Raw genomic sequence first — 22797 nt, forward strand, 5'->3', positions numbered from 1 at the left:
ATCAACCACTGAGGACTCTCATGTCTAAATATTTTTCAATACTTGTTAGGTATTTTTAAAGAAAAAAACTATATTAACTCTCCCATGTTTTGGTGAGACACAGGGAAGCAGGATTGACAGAAAAGATCATATCCTGTACATTTGTTTTTTTGCAACTCTGAGTGCTAGAAACTAAATAATAATAGACATTCATGTTTTATTTTGGCATATGCATCAAGTTCAATCACATGTAACGCATCTAACACATCTTTTCAACCTTTCACTTGCAAATGGTGTCTTTCCCTCATCCTGCAAACATGCCTCAATCACACCCATCCTCAAAAAGCCCTCCCTTGATCCATCCTCTGTGTCTACCTATCACCCGATGTCACTTCTCCCTAATGCCTCAAAAGTACTGTAAAAGCATGTACATCTTGAACTGTCCTCCCATCTCTCTTCCTGCTCCCTCTTTGACCGGTTACAATCTGGCTTCCAACCGCATCACTCAACTGAAACTGCCCTAACTAAAGTCACCAATGACCAACTAACCACCAGGAGCAAGTGACACTACTCTGATCTTCTTCTCCTGTACCTGTCTTCTGCCTTTGACACTGTGGATCATTTCCTCTTGTTACAGATTTTCTGATCTCTTGGCATCACAGATTTGGCCTTATCCTGGATCTCATCATATCTAACAGACCGGACATTCAGTGTCTCCCTCTCCCACACCACCTCCTCACCTCACCCCCTGTCTGGCAGTGTTCCCCAAGGCTTAGTTCTAGGACCCCTACTCTTCTCCATCTACACCTTTAGTCTGGGACAGCTCATAGAATCCCACGGTTTGCAGTATCATCTCTACACTGATGACATGCAGATCTACCTATCTGGACCTGACATCACATCCTTACTTACCAAAATCCCACAGTGTTTGTCCACTATTTCATTTTTCTTTTCTGCTCGCTTTCTAAAACTGAACATGGACAAAACAGAACTCATCATCTTTCCCCTATCTCACTCTATCCCTCTACGAGATCTATCCATCAATGTTAATGGCTGCTCACTTTCCCCAGTCCCGCACGCTCGGTGCCTCAGGGTGATACTCGACTCTGCCCTCTCTTTCAAGCCACATATCCAAGCCCTTGCCTCCTCCTGCTGACTCCAACTTAAAACCATTTCCTGACATTCCTTGACCAAGAGCCTGCAAAAACACTCATGCACGCCCTCATCATCTCCTGCCTTGACTATGGCAACCTTCTACTTTCTGTACTCCACTCTAGCCCTCTTGCACCACTCCAATCTATCCTAAACTCTAATGCCTGACTAATCCACCTTTTTCACCATTGTTTTCCAGTCTCTCCTCTCTGCCAAGTTCATCACTGGCTTCCTATTGTCCAGAGGCTCCAGTTCAAAACCCTATGACATAAAAAGCCATCCACAACCTGTCTCCTCCATACATCTGTGCATCTGTGACATGGTCTCCCAGTATTTACCTACACACAACCTTCGATCCTCTCAAGATCTCCTCTCTACTCCCCTCTTATCTCTTCTTCCCACAATCGCATACACGACATCTCATATGCTTCCTCCATACTCTGGAACTCTCTACCCCAACACATCAATCTTTCGCCTACCATGGAAACCTTCAAAAAGAACCAACAAGCCTACAACCTGCAGTGATCTTCAGTCTACTGAACCACCACATGACAAGCTCTACCCTCTCCTTGTGTATCCTCACCCATCCCCTATAGACTGTGAGCCCTCGCTGGCAGAGTCCTCTCTCCTTCTGTACTTATGTGTGCCTTGTATTGCTCATGTTTATTGTACTTATCTATGTATGCCCTTTTTTTCACATGTAAAGCGCCATGGAATAAATGGCTCTATAAAACTGACTAATAATAATAATAATGTAAGATCAAAGAACTACCATATTTTGGACTAGAAAAGGTTCTGTACTACTATAATGTTTCCATTTTACAGTAGAAGTGATCCAATAAAGTACCAGGATAGCAGACAGTTTGTGGACATGTGTTACCTCAAGAATAATTGTTTCACAGGAGAATACAGTACTTACTGTACATATATGATTCCATATTATTTTGCCTCTGAAGAGGGGCCATACAGTGGCACATGCTATGCTTGTGGATCTTTTGTAGAAAGCAAAGGGACTACATTACATGCATTTTCATAATAAGTACTGGTGCTCCTTAATGATAGTCATACTTCTTGACTCTTCAGATATTTAATTTTGTATACTGAGCAGTGAATTGCAGGCTAAATTTCACCTAAGTAGTGGGCGAACTCCTGGATGTTCGGGGTTTGGCAGAACAGTTAAAAAAAGTTTGTTTTGGGTACAAGAACAGTGCCCGAGCCAGAACCCAAACCCCATTCAGATGAATGGGGGCCCAAACATCCAATATTTGACACACTGCATGACAGCATGGCAAACACTGCCTCTGATTGGCGGTAAGATCATTACCATCGGTCAGAGAGCTGCAGTTCTCAAGCTGTCAGATGACAGCATGAGCCAGCAGCTGTGACCGGAAGTAAAAAGTTAACCTCTGGTCACAGGCGTCAGCTGATGAGAGTACTACTCCCATTAGTATACACTACCGTTCAAAAGTTTAGGGTCACCCAGATAATTGTGTGTTTTTCATGAAAACTTATACTTTTATTAATCAAATGAGTTGACAAATGAGTTGAAAATCTAGTCCAGACATTGGCAAGTTTCAAAAAAAGATTTTTGTTTGAAATATAATTTTCTCCTTCAAACTTTGCTTTTGTCAAAGAATGCTCCCTTTGCAGCAATTAAACCATTGCAGACCTCTGGCATTCTAGCAGTTAATTTGCTGAGGTAATCTGGAGAAATTTCAACCCATGTATCCAGAAGCCATTACCCACAAGTTTGTTTGGCTTGATGGGCACTTTTTGTTTACCATACGGTCAAGCTGCTCCCACAACAGCTCAATGGGTTGAGCTCTGGTGACTGCGCTAGCCACTACATTACGGATAGAATATCAGCTGCCTACTTCTTCCCTAAATACTTCTTGCATAATTTGGAGGTGTGCTTTGGGTCACTGTTTTGTTGAAGAATGAAATTGGCTCCAATCAAGCACTGTCCACAGGGTATGGCATGGCATTGCAAAATGGAGTGATAGCCTTCCTTATTCAAACTCCCTTTTATCTTGTACAAATCTCCCACTTTACCAGCACCAAAGCAACCCAAGACCGTCATATTACCTCCACCATGCTTGACAGATGGCATCAGGCACTCTTCCAGCATCTTTTCAGTTGTTCTGTGTCACACAAAGGTTCTTCTGTGTGATCCAAACACCTCAAACTTGGATTCGTCTATCCATAACACTTTTTTCAAATCTTCCTCTTTCCATTGTCTGTGTTCTTTTGCCTATATTAATCTTTTCCTTTTATTAGCCAGTCTCAGATATGGCTTTTTCTTTGCCACTCTGCCCTGAAGGTCAGCATCCTGGAGTCGCCTCTTCACTGTAGATGTTGACACTGGCATTTTGCATGTACTATTTAATGAAGCTGCCAGTTGAGGACCTGTGAGGCATCGATTTCTCAAACTACAGACTCTAATGTACTTGTCTTGATGCTCAGTTCAGCCTCCCACTTATCTTTCCACTTTGGCTAGAGCCTGTTTGTGCTCTCCTCTGAAGGGAGTAGTACACACCGTTGAAGAAAATCTTCAGTTTCTTGGCCATTTCTCGCATGGAATAGCCTTCATTTCTAAGAACAAGAATAGACTGTCGAGTTTCACATGAAAGTTCTTTTTTTCTGGCCATTTTGAGAGTTTATTGGAACCAACAAATCTAATGCTCCGGATTCTCAACTAGCTCAAGGGAAGGTCAGGTTTATAGGTTCTCTAATCAGCCAAACTGTTTTCAGCTGTGCTGACATACTTGAACAAGGGTTTTCAAGGGTATTCTAACCATCCATTCACTTTCTTACACAGTTAGCAAACACAAAGTACTACAAGAACACTGGAGGGATGGTGTTAGGACTGGCGGAACGCACCAAGAAAGATGTAATAGATGCGTTCGCAGTCCGGGGTCCACCATGCAGGTGAAAACCTGCTGCTAGTAAATGGCAGCGTAATATGGCGGTGGAAGCGAACCCGGTAAAGCCACAGGTCCGCAATACCGCACTAAAGAGTGCAAGCAAGGAATCAGCAAACACAACCCCAAGACTCAGGATTGAAGTCCGATTAGACCACTTGCTGACACAACACCGCAACTGGGTGTGTTAGGTAACTTTTATAATTAGAGCACCGAAGTGCGAACTGTGCAGTGCTGGCAGACACCACTAAGCACCCAGACGTGGGTCAGGAAGCGCACTACTGGCGCGTGGCGCCGCACTGGCGGACACAGCAATAGACGCTGATACGTGTGTGAAACGTTGAGTGGTTAGTCGGGCGCTAGATAGCAGCCATACTCCATACGCGAACAGTCATACAATAGGGTAGGGGTATTTAATGAATGACTTGCACTCACAACAAACACACGTATACAATTGTACACTAGCGCATGGCCGTGCGGTCATGCGAAGCTTATATAGCTGTAGTACTTTCAGGACCTTCCAATAAAGGACCAATGGGCAGCTGCCACAGAAGATAGCCCTTTCAGGACCTGCCAGGAGGACCAATGGGAACCACTGCAGCATCTGAGCATGTGACCCTTGATCTCCAACGGGAGATCTCACCCTGGGCATGCTCAGAAGGGAAAAAGGAGGACTTAGTCCCAAAAGCGTCCGCTCGCTGCTGCCCAGCACTGGCTTTAATGGCAAAAGCTGGAGAAGCAACAGCAAGCCTAAGCACAGAGTGACACTGAGCCAGACGCAAGGACCGACGTCTCCGCTGAGCAGGTTTACCTGCGGCAGGAGAAGAATGGGAGACTGCAGCAGAAGCGGCCCGAGATTCTCCCTGTGCAGAAGCGGGAACTTGACCCCTAACAGATGGTTGTTGGAAATGTGCCTCTATACACCTATGAATAGAGAGAGTACAAAGGAGGGCAACAAAATTAATAAAGGGGATGGGAGAACTACAATACCCAGATAGATTAGCGAAATTAGGATTATTTAGTCTAGAAAAAAGACGACTGAGGGGCGATCTAATAACCATGTATAAGTATATAAGGGGACAATACAAATATCTCGCTGAGGATCTGTTTATACCAAGGAAGGTGACGGGCACAAGGGGGCATTCTTTGCGTCTGGAGGAGAGAAGGTTTTTCCACCAACATAGAAGAGGATTCTTTACTGTTAGGGCAGTGAGAATCTGGAATTGCTTGCCTGAGGAGGTGGTGATGGCGAACTCAGTCGAGGGGTTCAAGAGAGGCCTGGATGTCTTCCTGGAGCAGAACAATATTGTATCATACAATTATTAGGTTCTGTAGAAGGACATAGATCTGGGTATTTATTATGATGGAATATAGGCTGAACTGGATGGACAAATGTCTTTTTTCGGCCTTACTAACTATGTTACTATGTTACTATGTTACTAATATACTGCGTTATAAACCAGACGTTTGCAGCTAAAATAGTTTTTTACCACATTATCAATGTATGGAGTGTATTTCTGAATCATTTAATGTTAGATTCATTGTAAAAAACACTGTGCTATTCTTTCAAAGATAAGGAAATTTCTAAGTGACCCTAAACTTTTGAATGGTAGTGTACGCTTGCGGTCGCTGATAACAGTGAGAGCAGGTGGCGGCTGATAGGAGTATTCATCAACTGGGGCATTCGCTATAGATAATTTTTTTTTAAAATGGTGTGGGTTTACATGTATATTTGATATCCAGTATGGCAAAACTGACAGCTGCGGGATGCAGCCCTCAGCTGTCAGCTTTATCATGGCTGGCTATCAAGAATAAAAGGATCCCCAAGCTGCTTTTTAACAATTTTTGGCAACCAGACAAGCTTAAGCACACAGCTGAGAGGTGGTATTCTCAGGCTGGGCAGGGTCCATGGATACTGGCCAGCCCCAAATAGCAGCCCGCAGCCACCCCAGAAATAGCGCATCTATAAGATGCACCAATTCTGGCACTTCGGCCAGCTTTTCCCACTTGCCCTGTGGAGGTAGCAAGTGGTGTAATATTTGTGGGGTTGATATCACCTTTGTATCACTGAGCTAATCGCTTCACCATCGGAGTTTTTATCACGGTGCTATCGTGATCTCATTAAAGTCACAGTTCATTGACCCAGATCAAAGCGAAGTAAGCTAAGATTGCAGCCTCAGTGACCTGCAGTAAGCTGAATGATATAACTGCTAGTCGCTGATGCTGCGCATGCAGCATCTCATACAACCATGTTTTTAAGCCTAGACAATCGCATCTAGGCCCCGTCCAGGTTGAAAACCACTAATCGCAGGCAAGGATAAATGCGTGGGACAGTATGACAGACAGGTGAGGAATATGGTTGTTTTTTTTGTTTTTTTTATTACAGGACACCAGGAATTCAACGGAATGAGTGTTAGGTGAGTATTATTGTTGTCTATTACTTTACATTTTTTTCACAGGTGATGAGAGCTTCAATGGAATGGTCAAAAGGTGAGTATAACTTTGTTTTCTATTTTTAAGTAAAAATGTAAAACAGTGTCTTTTTATTTAAAAAAAAAAGACTTTATTCTTTATACTTTTTACTGCCGGTCACAGCTGATGGCTCACGCTGTCGTCTGACACCGTGGGAACCACAGCGCTCTGACCGGCAGTAATAATTTCACTGCCAATCAGACCTGCCAGTGTTTCTTGCACTGTCATACAGATGACAGCATGGGAAGACACCCGATGTTCAGGGTGCCAAACCCAAACAGTAAGATGGACTTCCTGGAGATGTACTTGTTCAGGTTCCGTGTCCAAACAGTGGGTGTTTGGTACGGACCTCAAATTTTACTGTTTGAGTTCACCCATCTTTACACCTAAGTCCAATAAAGCATCTCTAAAAGTACTTGAAATAGTGAGTGAGCAAGATGGCAAGTGTTTTGCACTAAAGTGTGTTCTATCTTAATTGTCTCCCTTGAGGTTCAGTGGCTTTGGATGTAGTCAATGATTGTATTGCATACATTTTTGTTTATCTGTGTCATCCCCATTGGTAAAATGCCATTCAGTGTACATCTTGTCACATGTACATAGTCCTTGAACAGCCAATTGAGGGTGCATACTGCTGTACAAGATGAGTGAATGTTGAGTGACTGGAAGCCCTGGTATTGGATACAAATGAGCAATTTGCAACACTGAGGCCCATTGACAACACGGAAAGAAGTTTGATGCTGACTGAACAGATAATCGCTAAGTTATATATGAAGGAGGATGGTAGCATGGAGTAGCAGAACAATGAAATAGGTAGTTGGTAGGCAAAAGATGGGTCAGGGAGAAGAGAAGTAGTGAGGCTATTTCTGATCTGACACACCCCAACAATTTTGCAAAGTTGAAAGATGAGAATTATGTCATTATGGTGTGGCATTGCTGAAGCTAGACTGCAGCAGTGGTCATTGTGCACATAGGCATCAACAACCAGGTTAAAGGAAGGTTCTCATTATGCCAAGCCTAGTTGGAAGGGTAATGCTGTGCTGCACATGATGCACATTTCACAAAAAGTAGCTTTGTCCATTCATATTATTCTTACTATAGTGATGTCCTTTGGTGCTTCATTACTTGTGTTTAACATTCTGTGTATCTTTTGTTGTATTGGCTTTTATATATATCATCAATAAAGATTGGTTGTTTTCACTGGATTGCATTTTTCTACTTTGGTATTTTATGTACTGTATGTGCATGCATTGGAACCTTATTACATATGTTTAGGAGACTTGAAGCTGTGATTACCTGATTGCCTGTGGTATACATGGCAATGCTGAAGCATGGGTCTTCTGCAGAACACTGGCTGTCATGACAACCCATTGGCACGCTGTGATCATGTGAGAGAGGCACCAATAGGTGGCCAAAATGACACGCTTCTAGCTGGCTCATGTTTATTCCACTGTCAAGGTAGAATAAAGTAAGATAATTTTTTCACTATAAAATTAAAAAATTAAAAACAAAAATAATCACATTTTCTATTGCACTTTTTTAAAATAATCATAAATCAGCAAACAATGAGGACTTAATTAGTAAGTTAGCAATTGTATCAAATTGTACAGTAAATAGTTTATTTATAGTGCCAATAAATGGAGTAAAAGAAATGGTGTGGTTGTTTTTTCTCCATTAAACTCAACTTTTTTTTTCAAATGTAATGTCTACAAATGTTTTCACAAAATTGCACTTAAAAAACTATAGCTCATCTAGCAAAAAATAAAGACATTATATAGTGAAGCTTACTTAAAAATAAAAAAGTTATGGCTGTTACAACTATGAATGAATGACCAAAAAATAAATCCATAAGTCACAAATGATCTGGATACAGCAGGATAGTTCCATATTGCACTATGACAGATGAAATATTTACTCAGGAATGCCATAAATTATTCTTTACCTCTTAACCCAGCAAGTAGTAATGTGCCCTCTCAAAAACACCAAGCACAATAGACAAATCACCAGATGATGATGACATACAATCCCAGGTTGTGCAGTGATAAAATACTGTGATAGACAAACCATTATTTTTAATATTTAATGATTTCACAAAAACATGGTCTGTACTTATGGTCTACTGTATAGCAAATATTATTCCAAAATTAAAAAAGGTTAAAAAAATTAAGCCTGTAAAATATAGTATGGTAAATTTCACTTTGACTGTCGTCAAAATTACAGATTGTTGGCATATTATGTGAACGTTTTCTCATAGATGCTATCCTGGAGATTCTCAACAAAAATAAACTCATAACCCAGCATTAAAAAGTTAAATGTTAAACAAATATGACCAGCTTTTATGAAAAGGTAAGTTGCAGATTGAGCCATGGATATTGTCAAACTAGACTTTTCAAAGACATTCAATATGTAACCACATAAAATGTTAGTATATAAAATAGGAATAAAGGAACTTTGGGAAAATATGTGAAATTAGGTTAAAAACTGACACAGTGAAGCAGAGAGTGGTTAATAATGTAACTCAGTCTGATAGAGGAAGAAGTAGCAATCAGAACCACAGGGGTAAGTATTGGGCCCTCTTCTTTTTCATGTAATTGTTATTGATCTTGTTTGGATCAGACAGAGTAGAATTTAAATACTTGCTGATGATACTAATACTTCCAAAAAAGCCTTATAAGTTTTATAATGAGAATGTAAACAAATATGAATTGACAATGCACAGATCTGTATAAAGATCGTTTTACACCTGGGTCTGCAACAATGCCAAGGAGACATCCTTGATATATAAAAGAAATAAGGTTTAAAATAATCACATATGTCAAGTCATTACTGTACTAGAAGTGAGATTATGGAACTCTCTGTTCTAATAGTCGATAAGCTAAACAAATTCAAGTAGGTCAGGAAACTTTTCTAAAAAAACATATCAAAGGTAGTGTTGAGCATTCCGATACCACAAGTATCGGATATCGGCCGATATTTGCGGTATCGGAATTCCGATACCGAGTTCTGATATTTTTGTGATATCGGGAATCGGTATCGGGATTAAGATTTATGTGTAAAATAAAGAATAAAAATAAAAAATATTGATATACTTACCCTCTGACGCGCCCTGGTCGTCACCCCTGCAACCGCCTTGCTTTCGTTCCGAAGAATGAGCGCGTAAAGGGCCTTCGATGACGTCGCGGCTTGTGATTGGTCACGTGAGCGGTCACGTGACCGCTCAGCGACCAATCACAAGCCGCGACGTCATCGAAGGCCCTTAATGCGCTCATTCTTCAGAACGAAAGCAAGGCGGTTGCAGCGGTGACGACCAGGGCACGTCAGAGGGTAAGTATATCAATATTTTTTATTTTTATTCTTTATTTTACACATGAATATGGATCCCAGGGCCTGAAGGAGAGTGTCCTCTCCTTCAGGCCCTGGGATCCATTACAGGATACCTTCCGATATTTGTGTCCCATTGACTTGTATTGGTATCGGATATCGGTATCGGCGATATCCGATATTTTTCGGATATCGGCCGATACCATCCGATACCGATACTTTCAAATATCGGATGGTATCGCTCAACACTAATCAAAGGTTCTAAATAGGAAATGGATGAAGGAAAATATTCCGATGGTTACATGATATGTGGAACAGGAGGGAAATTTTTCACTTATTATAGGGCAGTTAGCAAATACGTCATACAGTTTTTGCTTTCCCAAGATAAACAGATTCTTCCTACATAATGAAGGTCTGACAGCATCAAACTTTGTATGTGTTCAGTCAGACTTTTCAATTACATTATTTTATCTTTATTTTGATTTTACATGTTTTTAAGAATAACAATTTCTAACTATTAAAAGTGAAAAGATACATCAGATTTTTTTTAACTATTTTATATAATTTTATATAAAAGGTAATGTACAACCTTACCTTATATGAGGAGTTTAACACAACTTGTTGTGGATTGACTTGCTCTTCATTCCCTGGTGTCTGACAGTTATTTGGAGTGAAAACTATCAAGTCACTTTTAGGTCTAAATGAATTGGAACTGATGTTATACTGAGTGTGTTGGGAATACATCCAGCTCCCTCCAGTGTTGGAGCAGATTCTGTAATTTTCTTTTAGCTCATTGACCTCATCTCGGTATTTTTGCCATCTTAACACAGTGAACACAATCAGAGTAATAAGAAAAACACTTGATATGATGCAGATTGCAACAACCAAGTAAACGTTTGCATCAGAAAATTCATCACCATTCCCCTTGGTCTCTTGATTATCAAATTTTAATTCTTCTCCAGACTCCACCACAGATATGACAATTTGTGTCTCTGACGTCATGACTGGTTCACCATGATCCTGAGCTACTACATGCAATCTGTACTCATCATTATCAGAATCTGTAAATGACCGTTTCAAAGTGATTTCTCCAGTTTGATGTGCAATACTAAATGGAGATTTTCCAGATCCTCCAAGATCTTTTAACTTGTAAAATGTCCAAGCGTTGTATCCAGAATCCAGATCTACGGCCTTCACTTTAGTTATCAGGTGTCCAGGTTCGGCTGACTTTGAAGCTTTAATTGTTATTTCAGAATGAAGTGAGGTGAATGTAGGAGCATTATCATTAATATCCTCAATGAAAATGTTAAGAGTAAGGTTGGAGCTGAGGGCTTGTAGACCAGCGTCAGTGGCTTTTACGTGACACTGAAAATATGAAATCTGTTCATGGTCAAATGAAACTAAAGCAAAAACCTTCCCGTTCTCTGGATTAACAGAAATATAGGAAGAAATAGGAATTCCATCAACTGTGCGCTCCCTAATTGAGTAAGCAATAAACGAATTCTGCCCAATATCTGGGTCAGAGGCTGATGCTGTATATATATGAGACCCTGGTGGGTTGTTCTCTTTAATAAGTATTGTGTCTACTGACTGGATAAATCTTGGAGCATTGTCATTGGCATCACTTATGTCAATCTTCAGAGTTTTTGAGGTAGACAGGGATGGAGAACCTTCATCTCTTGCAGTAATTGTAACTTCATATTGATCTTTCACTTCTCGATCCAACGGTCCATTCACGGTCAAAGAAAAATCACTCATGAAAGCTGGATTTACCTTAAATGGTGAAGGCTCAGAAATGTAGCAGTGGACTTTTCCATTTGATCCTGAATCTTTATCATGGACACTGATGATGGCAACTGTTGTCCCCTGAGGAGAATTTTCAGGTACAGGAACTGATAATGATGTCACTATCATCTCTGGAGGGTTGTCATTGATATCTACAACAGTCACCAGAATTTTGCAATGTCCAATCAGCTGCAAATCACCATTATCAATAGCTTCAACCTGGATTTCATACATATCAACAATTTCAAAATCCAACTTGCCTTTCACTCTTATTTCGCCTGTATACTTGTCTAACATGAATGCTTCCTTTGCCTCTCCTGACACCATATTGCTAAAACCATATAGTATTTCTCCATTTTTCCCAACATCCAGATCAGTAGCATTCAGCTTAAACACTAAAGTTCCTTCTGCAGCATTTTCATTGACACTGCATTGGTAAAATGGCTGATCAAACAGAGGAGCATTATCATTAAAGTCTTCCACAGTAACAACAATACGTGTGGTGCCACTTAGCCTTGGTTTGCCTCCATCATAAGCTGTAAGGGAGAGATTGTGAACAGACTGCTTTTCTCTGTCTAAATTTTTTTTCAGCACAAGCTCCAATGATTTGATTTGATTAATATATTTTTGGAAATCCAAAGCAAAATAATCACTTGCACTGAGCTCATAGTTGGTGATAGAATTTGTTCCAAGGTCTGGATCTGAAGCCACCTTTAATGGGAAACGAGATCCTGCAGGTTTCATTTCTGATATGACAAGATTAGTCACACTAGAGGAGAATACCGGACTATTGTCATTGATATCTTCTATTTCTACATCTACACGATACATCTGCACAGGCTTATCTACAATAACCTGCAGAGGAATTATACAGAAGGGTGTATTTGGACACAGCACTTCTCTGTCTATTGTCTCTTTAACAAACAGGATTCCATTCTGCAGATTAACCTGGAAATATTCCTTCTCATCTCTAGAGACAATATGTAACATTCTGGAATTAATCTCACCTATATCCAGTCCAAGGTCCTGAGCAATTCTCCCGACAAAGGTGCCATGCTTGGATTCCTCAGGGATGATATAATGCAGCTGACTCAGGACCACATCCCACGATATTTGTAACAAAAAGAAATGGACCAACGTTCTCCGTGCCTGATAATCCTGTCTCTGATTCAGCATTTCTTAAAATCAGTGAAGGTAGAGGTGATGATTTGTCCAGTAATAAAGGCACTATTGCTGATGGAAGCACAAAGAAAATGGGAAAAAAAATCTGTCATGGCCGGAATCCCTGCTGCAAGAATTTCAGTTAGCGATGGAGAAATGCATTTCCTCTTTCCTTCCTGCTATTAGTTAGTGTGGATTGCCATCTAGTGCTTAATTTTGAGTTTACATGTAAGGTATGCATTTGTGTGTTTTCTTTTGCAAATCTTTATTTATTTTCAAATAAATCATTTCAGCTTTAAAATTTAGTTTTGAGGCATTAAACATTTTATTTCAAAATAGAACGTTTTCATTTTTATGCTAAAACAAATACTAAGATTACTTTTATTACAGCTTACTCTCTTATTTCTTATCTTTATTAGTCTTTATTATATAGATTGTATATATAATTGTATACTAAATGTAATCAATTTTAAATAATTAGTTCATTTTTGTCTACCATGTTTATAACACTGAAGTTTGGATGTTATTTGTTGAGATTAGTTTGATGATAGTTTGTACGCTCAATTTATTCAAATATCTACACCACTTGAATATTTCTTAGATACAGTGAAACACCCAGACAGGACAACTTTTTGCAAGACTTCCTCTCATCTAGAAAGATGGTACTGTGACATACAACATTTCAAATGTATTTTACAGTATATTCTTTTTAAACCCTGGTCTTTTGTTGGAGATTGTATTGATCCTAGGCACCTTGGGTTTCTCAGCGTGGCAGTATGATGTTATTCACACAAGTTTAATGACTGTGCAATGGTATAGAGATCCCAGATGTATGCATGACACAAGAAAGGTCTTAAGTCCACTTTATGAAAATAAAATTTTCTTTACTGATGAACTGGTTGAGAATAATATACAAAAGTTAGCAGGTATTTTGTACATTGGACACATCTTCTGCATACAAGAGGCATGAGCTTGGTTACAAGATGTGGTTTAGAACTTACAAGACAACATTCATAAACAAAACATCAATAACTTACACTCTCCATCTTCGCATTATCTTCTTTCTGTCTATATCCTATTTCTACTACCCATGTGTTTTAACCTGCCCAGTCTAGTCATTGTTCCTATACTTCCAGGACCAGCTTACACATTGCCTTATTCAGCTCACCTCTCTCTAGTTGTCCTGGTCCTCAAAAGTTTACTCCTGACTTCAAGCCATACTCAGTACAGCTATGTTCCCTTTTTTCAAGCTCACATCAAGGATCTTCCAGCCATGTCTGGGTATATTCTTCCACTTCTTCTCTGCCAGTTACTTTTCATTTTGCTATTCCTGCAATCTTCATATTAAACACACAGTAGATACGACGCTAAAATCCTCATCTTCTCCACAACCACTACTCACTGTGCACTAACTTTAACTAGGAAACATTATTTTTTGCTCCCTAAATTCCTTCTCACTGTAGTCTGGGATAAGTATTATCGTTTCCGTGATGTCCAAAAAATATAACTTTTGCCAACTGTAAAGCAGCCTAAGAATTACATTTCTTCAATAAAAAATATCACAATGCTTTGCAATAATATCAAATAATAGTAATATATCAAGCAATACATCACAGAAAATACATTGCAATCGTAGAAGCGCATAGTATCAGATCAACAACAGTGGATCTTCAGGGAAGTGTCATTCATCTTCTGCTCCTTATAAGATGACCATTGCTAGAAAAGACAGTTTATTATTTCAAGTTTTAAAGAAAGTCTCATGCAGGTTTCAATCATGCTTATTGTCATACAGTGTGGGCTGTGGAAAACAAACCTAATTTCTCTTGTGCTGTTTGTACAGGATCATGCATATTGAACTTCTTTAATCAAAACACAGGTTTTGTTGCTGTCCATAGGAATCAAAATGTAGCTATCATCTCAACATAAAAGCTTCTTAAAAGAATGAGGTCCATTGTATTCTTCCTTGCCTGTGAAGTGGTATCATCATGGAGCGGTTTGTGGATGATGAGCGTGTTGAACAAAGAATTGTGATAATGGAGGCTGATGAACACACAAGCTCATTCATTTATGAGCCTTCCCATTCCAGACGTGATGAGTATCCAGCAGAGTCACGTAAATATAACAATAAGGTAATTAACCTAAGTTCTCGAGAATTTACGGACACAGATTTGGTGTTGTTGGATAAGGGTCTGTCATTTTTCCCAGCAGCCCCTTTTGATGCTTTTGGTGCGGTGAAGGATCTTCATCTATTCGCTACAACCTTAGTGTTTAAGAAACATTTTTTCGATGGTAACTTGGCTGCATTGTTCCCCACAGAGGAAGAACAAGTAGCCTTACGCACTGTGGAGGAACTTGCCCTCGAACATAGCACCACTGAAGGAGGTAGGATTCCAGTATCAATTCGCCTGAGATCCAAGAAATTCCCTCCCCTTTCCACGTGTCCAAATATGGAATTATTTGTACAACTAGTGACTAAAGATTTTTTGGATATCCCTCGTCACATTTATAGGGATAATCTCACTAGGGAGGAAAGGGGACGTCTGCATGTCCTTCGGAATTTACCAGATGTGGTTTTCAAGCCGGCGGACAAGGGGGGCAATGTGGTGATTTGGCCTAAAACTCTTTATGAGAAAGAGGCCTACCGCCAACTTAACAATCCAACATGTTACAGGAAGTTAACATTTAACCCCTTGTCCGCCTACTTGCATCAACTCAATGACATTATTAAAGGTGCAAAGGAGGAGGGGACAATTACTAGTGAACTGGCTTCAGCCTTGGTGATTGCTGAACCTACAATCCCCATGTTCTACCTCTTGCCCAAAGTCCATAAGGACATGCTATAATTTCAGGTAGGGGTAATTACCTTGAAAAGGTAAATCAATGGATTGATTCCAAACTCCAACCATTAGTGGAAAGCCTTCCCTCCTTCTTGAGGGATACTGGTGACTTGTTAAGGTGAATTGATATGATACATCTTGAGGTGGATGAGATACTGGTGACAGCTGATGTGGAATCGCTGTACACCAGTATGAGACATCAGGACTGTCTACGGGCTATTGATTTTTTCCTGGGGATGTCCAATTTACCCAGGGATTTGGCTACTCTGATCTATAGACTATTGGAATTTTCTTTAACGCACAATTTTTTTGTTTTCAAGGGGTCCTTTTTCCTGCAGCTCCAGGGAACAGCTATGGGGGCTCCTTTTGCCCCGGCTTATGCCAACCTGCTCCTGGGGCTGTGGGAGAGGGACCTCCCCCTGCCGGATCATGAGTCGTCGATGGGCCGCGTCCTTTTTTGGGCACGGTACATCGATGACATATTCATGATCTAGTACATGCCTGCACAAGGCAATCTTGATGGAATCAAGATGGATCTGGGTGTTAAAAACAGTCCACCCAGCAGGATTAAACGAGAATATCAGTTATGCCCCATTCTTGTAGTCATTGGTCAAGCCTAGCGCATTATAGCATGGGTTGGATAGTGCTATATCTCTGTATTGTTGTTTTTAATATTTTATCTATTATGTGTGTCTTTTTCTCATTATTTTTTTTCTTTAGTTTTTTTCTAGTTTGCTCGTGGTTTTATTCTATGATGTGGGTTGTGATGGAAGTTACCAGCTTGATATTGGATGCCTATATGGAAGATTCTGATGCTCTCTTTGAATATGATCAAGAAGTTTTCCACTCAAAGGTAGTGTTGAGCATTCCGATACCACAAGTATCGGGTATCGGCCGATACTTGCGGTATCGGAATTCCGATACCGAGATCCGATACTTTTGTGGTATTAATGAGTAAAATAAAGAATTAAAATAAAAAATATTGATATATTCACCTCTCCGGCGGCCCCTGGTGGACATCACCGCTGGTCACCGGCAGGCTTCTTTATTTAAAATGAGCGCGTTTAGGGCCTTCCATGACGTCACGGCTTCTGATTGGTCGCGTGCCACTCATGTGACCGCCACGCGACCAATCACAAGCCGCGACGTCATTCGCAGGCACTAAACTCCTCATTCTAGGAATTTAGGACCTGCGAATGACGTCGCGGCTTGTGATTGGTCGCGTGGTGGTCACACGAGCTGCACGCGACCAATCAGAAGCCGCGACGTCATTCGCAGGTCCTAAACGCGCTCATTTTAAACAAAGAAGCCTGCCGGTGGCCAGCGGTGATGTCCAGGGGCCGCCGGAGAGGTGAATATATCAATATTTTTTATTTTAATTCTTTATTTTACACATTAATATGGATCCCAGGGCCTGAAGGAGAGTTTTCTCTCCTTCAGACCCTGGGAACCATCAGGATACCTTCCGATACTTGGTGTCCCATTGACTTGTATTGGTATCGGATTTCGGGTTTCGGCCGATACTATCCGATACCGATACTTTCAAGTATCGGACGGTATCGCTCAACACTACTCAAAGGACATTGTACCCGAATCTACCTTCCCATCATAGTGTTCTACAGGAATTAATATTTATATTTTGATAATATTATGTCATTAGATTGGTGATCTGTATTTTGTGGGGCATGTATTTGGAATTGGTATTCTGTATTATTGTATTATCATTGCTATATATATGGTGGGTATATAAGGGATTGTGCAGTATGGTATTGTATAGCATTGTAAAGGTATTGCAATTTCATTGAATATGTGTACCTCTACATTAATTGCATGTATTAGATCTTCCCGGTGGTTGCTCTCTTTGATTCTCTTATAGGTTGTCGGCAGATTATAGTATGCCATCTATGGGGTCACCAGATTTTACATAGTGTGCAGTTGCGGCAGCCACAACTATCCTTATACTTACATTTATTTCACTGCGCGTAGTCTGGCTCCTCTGCGCAGGCGCCGGTCCGCATCTCTGCCGAGGGGTGGATGGTCACGTGGGGCCCCTGTGTTCTCCTTCCCTGGCTTGAGTGTCTCGGCAGGCACCAGCATTGTTGGTTGCCATGGAGGTGCTGGATCGCTTCCGGCATTGCGGGCTGATCACTTCCGGTGGCACCTCTCTGGTGTGAGCATCTCGGCGGTTACCAGCGTCACAGGTTGTCATGACGGCGCTAGGTCATTTCCAGTATTGCGGGCTAACTACTTCCGGGTGCAACCCTTCTTAAGCACAGTCCACAGTCTAATCTATGCCCCCTGACGAAGGTTTTGTAACCGAAACGCGCGTTGGGGTGGAGGCGTGCTCTAGGAGGGTCGAGCTACATTGCGGTGGGTATAATTCCTGTCTTGCCATACACTTTCACTTTGCTACATGTGTCATTGTTGAAGTATTATAGTGGCGGCTTTGCAGACATGGTTTATTATTAGTCCCACTATCTTTTGCCATGCAGAGTCCATTTGTGGGCTTTCTTATGGATAGGGACCTGGTGCCAGTGTTTGAGGATATATTTATCCCCCCATAATTTGGGTTATTTATATCAGTGGTTTCCGGGTTGTTTATCTTTATTATTAGAATCTGCATGTATACATATTGACCCCCTAGTCCCATGCCTCTCGTCAATGTTGTTATGTAGCATGACTCTGCCCCTATGCTATTCATCTCCTTTAGTTACCTGATGTCAATCTTTTATACACTTTTTGATAAATAAAGTATTGTGATTTCATATTACTTTTTTCGACTGAGTATCATCTGTCTTTTGTGATATATGCCATTCCAGTTACATGTAGTATATTTATCTTGGTGCAGAAGTGGTGAAAAACTTGATCAGTAGCTGATGCTAGTATTCAATCTTCTTTGATAAAAATGTGGACAGAGCCTTGTATTTGAACATATTACAGCAATTTTACGCACTATCAACTGATTAGAAGTGTGAGTATTGCTTCTTTCTGCATGTATTTTTCCTAACCTACCTTTTATAATCACTGCCTGCCAATAATTTAACATATTATAACATAGTGAAAATACGGATGCTGCGATTGCTAAATGAGCATTCATTGTACCTCAAATATCGTCCAGGTCTGAAAGAAAATTCAGTTGTGAATCTTGTCCCCTCCTAGTAAATGAGCCGCTGTGCTACTTAAACTTAGCTGGTGCGCCCTGTTAATTCCATAATGCGCTAGGCAGTCTGAACCCCAAATATGCTGATCATGTCCTTCTGATATTATACTATGCTTATTTACAATATGCGATTTTTATTTTAGCCTTTTTTTTAATCAAACTTTATTTGTAATGTTTCATAAGGTACTATAAGCAGTTTGTTTCTTCATATCAATCATTTTTCTCTGAAGATGAGCAAAGAACTAATAGAAGGAGCAAATGTTACAACTGTTACACAATGAGAGCAAACACTACTACATGCATTATAAAAATAATTCATTTTATTCACATTCAGATACAGTTAATACAATAACATAATAGTCACACGGGTAAAATTGTAATGGGCACATACTGATGTGGGCAAGATTAATACCATAAAATACATAACGGTTACTGTGGTCCAGGAGTATTGTAACGTAATGCAAGTCAGAAATGATTCAATACATTGAATGCCTAGAGGTCTAAAAGACCTATCACACATGCATTACAAACTTATGAGTCCCAACTTGTCTAAAAGATCTCCTGTAGTATAAAAATTTAAGGGTGACCACACCAGAGGAGGAAACAAGTAACTGGGTGAGCCTTAATGTAGCTATATTGAGGGAAAAGAAAAAAAAGTGATTCTGGGAAAAAGGGAAGCAAAAAACAAAAATGGAAAATCCCAAGGTTTTGAAGGCATTAAATTTAACATAAAGCTAAATCATACTTTTACACAAGTCCTAAAAGTAGATAAAAATAACAAAATCAAACAAATGAGTAAAAAATATTAGACACTGTGATTTTTAAAATAAGGAAAATGATCTGATATCACATGTCTGTGAGTGGTAAAAATTACATGAGCCTTTGCTTTCAGCATCTAATATGACCCTTGTGCAGCAATAACTGCATCTAAACATTTCTGATAATTGTTAATTGCTCCTACACAACAGCTTGGATGAACTTTCTCCCATTCCTTCTTTCAAAACAGCTTCAACTCATTTATTGAGTGAGTTTTCATCCATCATTTGCTCAATTCAAGCCCTTCCTTCAGGCCTGGAGCAAACATTACCAGTAATGTGCACTTGAAGAAGCAGTGCAAAACGCGCGTCGGGGCAGAGGGATGTCCGGGATATCCATGTGCACATTACTGGAAATGTTTACTCCAGCATTGTGGGATTATGTTTATTTAGATAGTTGCTAGATTTCATCTCACCTACTTTGTAGCAGCTATACCTTATTGATGTATACTTGATCCATGATATGCCCTGCTGACTCTACGTGATAAGTATTGCATGCAGCCCATGTTATCACAGGTGTCATGTCTTAGTGACAATCACTTTATATTTGAGTCTTACGGTTAGCTGGTTTTCTATTGGTCACATCTTTCAGTATAACAATATCCATATATTTGGATTCCTTGCACTATATACAGTATCTGTGATTTTAGTTAACATATTTGTTTACTACTGGAGCTATGCTATTTTTAATAGTCCTAAGTGGCATTCCATGGTATTATTGTCCCTTCTTTTTAATGATCTTGCACCTTTCTTATAATTTTTTTAAGATAGTATCAATAAAAATTATTTAATATTGGGAAGTACCTTTTGTTTCCACAGTATTTTTACAAAGTGGGTTCCCAAGTTTGTGATTAGTCTTTGTTAAATATTTCTTTTGTAGAACATTTGTGTTCTTTGAGTCATTATATTGCTGTATGATCCATGTTCTCTTGAAGTTCAGCTTATGAAAAGATGTGCTGATGTTTTATTTCAAAATTTGCTCATAACATTCAAAATTCATTGATCCATCAATGATGGCCAACCAGATGCAGCAAAAAATTGAAACTATGGTACTACCATTGCCATGTTTCACAGATGTTATAGGGTTTTTATGCTGCAGTGCAGTGTTTTTCTTTATTTTAATATTGTGCTTTTGATTTAAACCAAAAACCTCTATTTTATCCTACTTTATCCAAAAAACATTGTTCCAATAGCTATCTGGATTGTCCAGAATATTTTTCTCAAATGGAATACGGGCAGTTCTTTTTGGAAAATAGTTGTTTTCTCCTTGAAATCCTTCCAAGCACTCCATTGTTATTCTTTGTCCACCTGATGATAGACTTGTGACATTAACATTAGTGAAGTGAGATAGACCTTTGGCTCCTTAGAGGTTACCTTGTGTTCCTTTGTGACTTCATAGACTATTTGCTCTTGGAATAATCTTTGTTGGTCGACCACTCCTGAGGAGGGTAATAATGGTCTTGAATTTCCTTAATCTATACATGCTCTGTCTCTAAAATGTCCAAACTATTAGACATGGTTTTAGAACATTTTCCACCGTGATGAACATCAAAAAAAAAATTCTGAGGTCCTCATAAATCTCTTTTGTTGAAGTGATAATAAACTTCCACAATCATGTTTTGTGAAGATCAGATTTTTATATCATACCATTAAATATAGTCCAAAAGGTTCATTTTCCCCATTTAAAAATGATGAAGTCATTTGTTTTATTTTGTAATCTGATCTACTTTTAGGACTTATGAGAATGTTTGATGGAGTTTTAGGTTATATTTATGCAGATATATGTTCAATCGTGGAGGGTTAACAAACTTTCAAGCGCCACTGTAGAATAGCAATGAAAAATAATATAAACATTCTAATAGTTTATTAATAGTAAATTTAAATTCTTATTCTATTTTAAAATTGTAATAAATATAATTAGAATAGATAGACAATTATCAATATAAATTTGCATGCTAAATTGCACAAATTCTCTAAACCCAATATCCTTTAAGCTATCCATAAAAAGTTTTTAAACAATTCTACCTTATTTTCCCAATTCAGCGTCATTTCAATTGCTCTACATCAATTCTGCTGACTACAAAATAATGTGTGATCTTTAAGAATTTTGGTGTGCTATGTGCAAAATTCACGTCCAATTCCTCCAGTCATGTCTATTTTTTCCACCAACCTCTGCTTACTAAGAAACTCTTACAGTACTAATGTAACATTATATATAATTATAATTATATTACTTTGATATGCTGAATAAACAAAAATAAATGCTGAGTATGCAATAGGTGTAAATAATAGGAAGACTGCTTAATAAGTGGTTAAACACTTCCGACATCTGAGTTTTATGACTATTTAAGCATCGTGATAAAAACGGCAGAATTCAGTTGTTAAAGAGACTTACAAGATGCAGCAAATTTAACTCTGTTAAAAAGTTTTTATTCAGTATGTAATCCAACCTTCATTCATAGACAGTGAACAAATGATCCTGAGAAATTTGTGGTTGTTTTACACCACTCAAACAAAGGACAATTATATGTGTGCATAAAGGTTATCATGCATATATTTTGGAGTTTAACTGGGTGACCAGGGTGAGTTTGGACCAGGAGGACGCTGTGTCATCACAAGAGACAGTACAGATGGGCAGGTCGCTCGCCATGTGGCTACTGACTTTGAAGGCTAATACTCTGGGGTGAAACAGACTAGAGAAGGCCTAACCGCAGTAGAGCTGAACATGGAGGATGTTGAGGGATCATGTAAGATGGGTCGACCCGGGTATGTGCCGTGTGACAGATAGAGAAGTGCAGGGAAAGAGAAGAAATGTGTAATGGGAAACCTGCTGTAATTGCTGTGAAGAATATAAATGTGCTGCATAAAGAAAATAGTGAAGTTGTTCATTTGAAACTTGACATGGACTGTGTCTCTGTTTATGCAGAACCAACTATAGGAAGCCTAGAGCAGAGCAGAGAGGACCCTGACGGCATAGAAAGTAGAGCCACAGATATGCAGAATAATGGGCGCTATTTTCATGTGATGAGAGGCCAGGGCTTAGATGCCCCGGTGTCCACGGCCATGACTACTGTTAGGGGTCGAGTTCCCGCCTCTACACAGGGGGAATCTCGGGCCATCTCCGCTGCGGTCTCCCATTCTTCTCCTGCCGCAGTGGAGCCTGCTCAGCGGAGACGTCGGTCCCAGCGTCTTGCTCA

General features: G+C 39.6%; 1 protein-coding gene across 5 annotated transcripts in view; it reads right to left on the reverse strand.

Moving 5' to 3' along the window:
* LOC138675465 (protocadherin alpha-C2-like) overlaps positions 1–22797 on the reverse strand; it is a 502001-nt gene that overhangs the window by 396939 nt on the left and 82265 nt on the right. Inside the window, exons 1-2 of one of the 5 annotated variants that reach the window (XM_069763750.1) lie at positions 12576–12844; positions 10437–12482 (exon numbers count right to left, since the gene is read on the reverse strand). The exons of 3 other annotated variants lie outside the window; for them this stretch is intronic. In XM_069763750.1, coding sequence (XP_069619851.1) covers positions 10437–12482; positions 12576–12803 — 2274 coding nt within the window. In that variant the 5' untranslated portion in view covers positions 12804–12844. Of the gene's footprint in view, positions 1–10436; positions 12845–22797 lie in introns of those variants that run through there. One more of the 5 variants, XM_069763741.1, reaches the window with a different exon arrangement.

Source organism: Ranitomeya imitator, chromosome 4, assembly GCF_032444005.1.
Source record: "Ranitomeya imitator isolate aRanImi1 chromosome 4, aRanImi1.pri, whole genome shotgun sequence".
NCBI classification, from domain to species: Eukaryota; Metazoa; Chordata; class Amphibia; order Anura; family Dendrobatidae; genus Ranitomeya; species Ranitomeya imitator.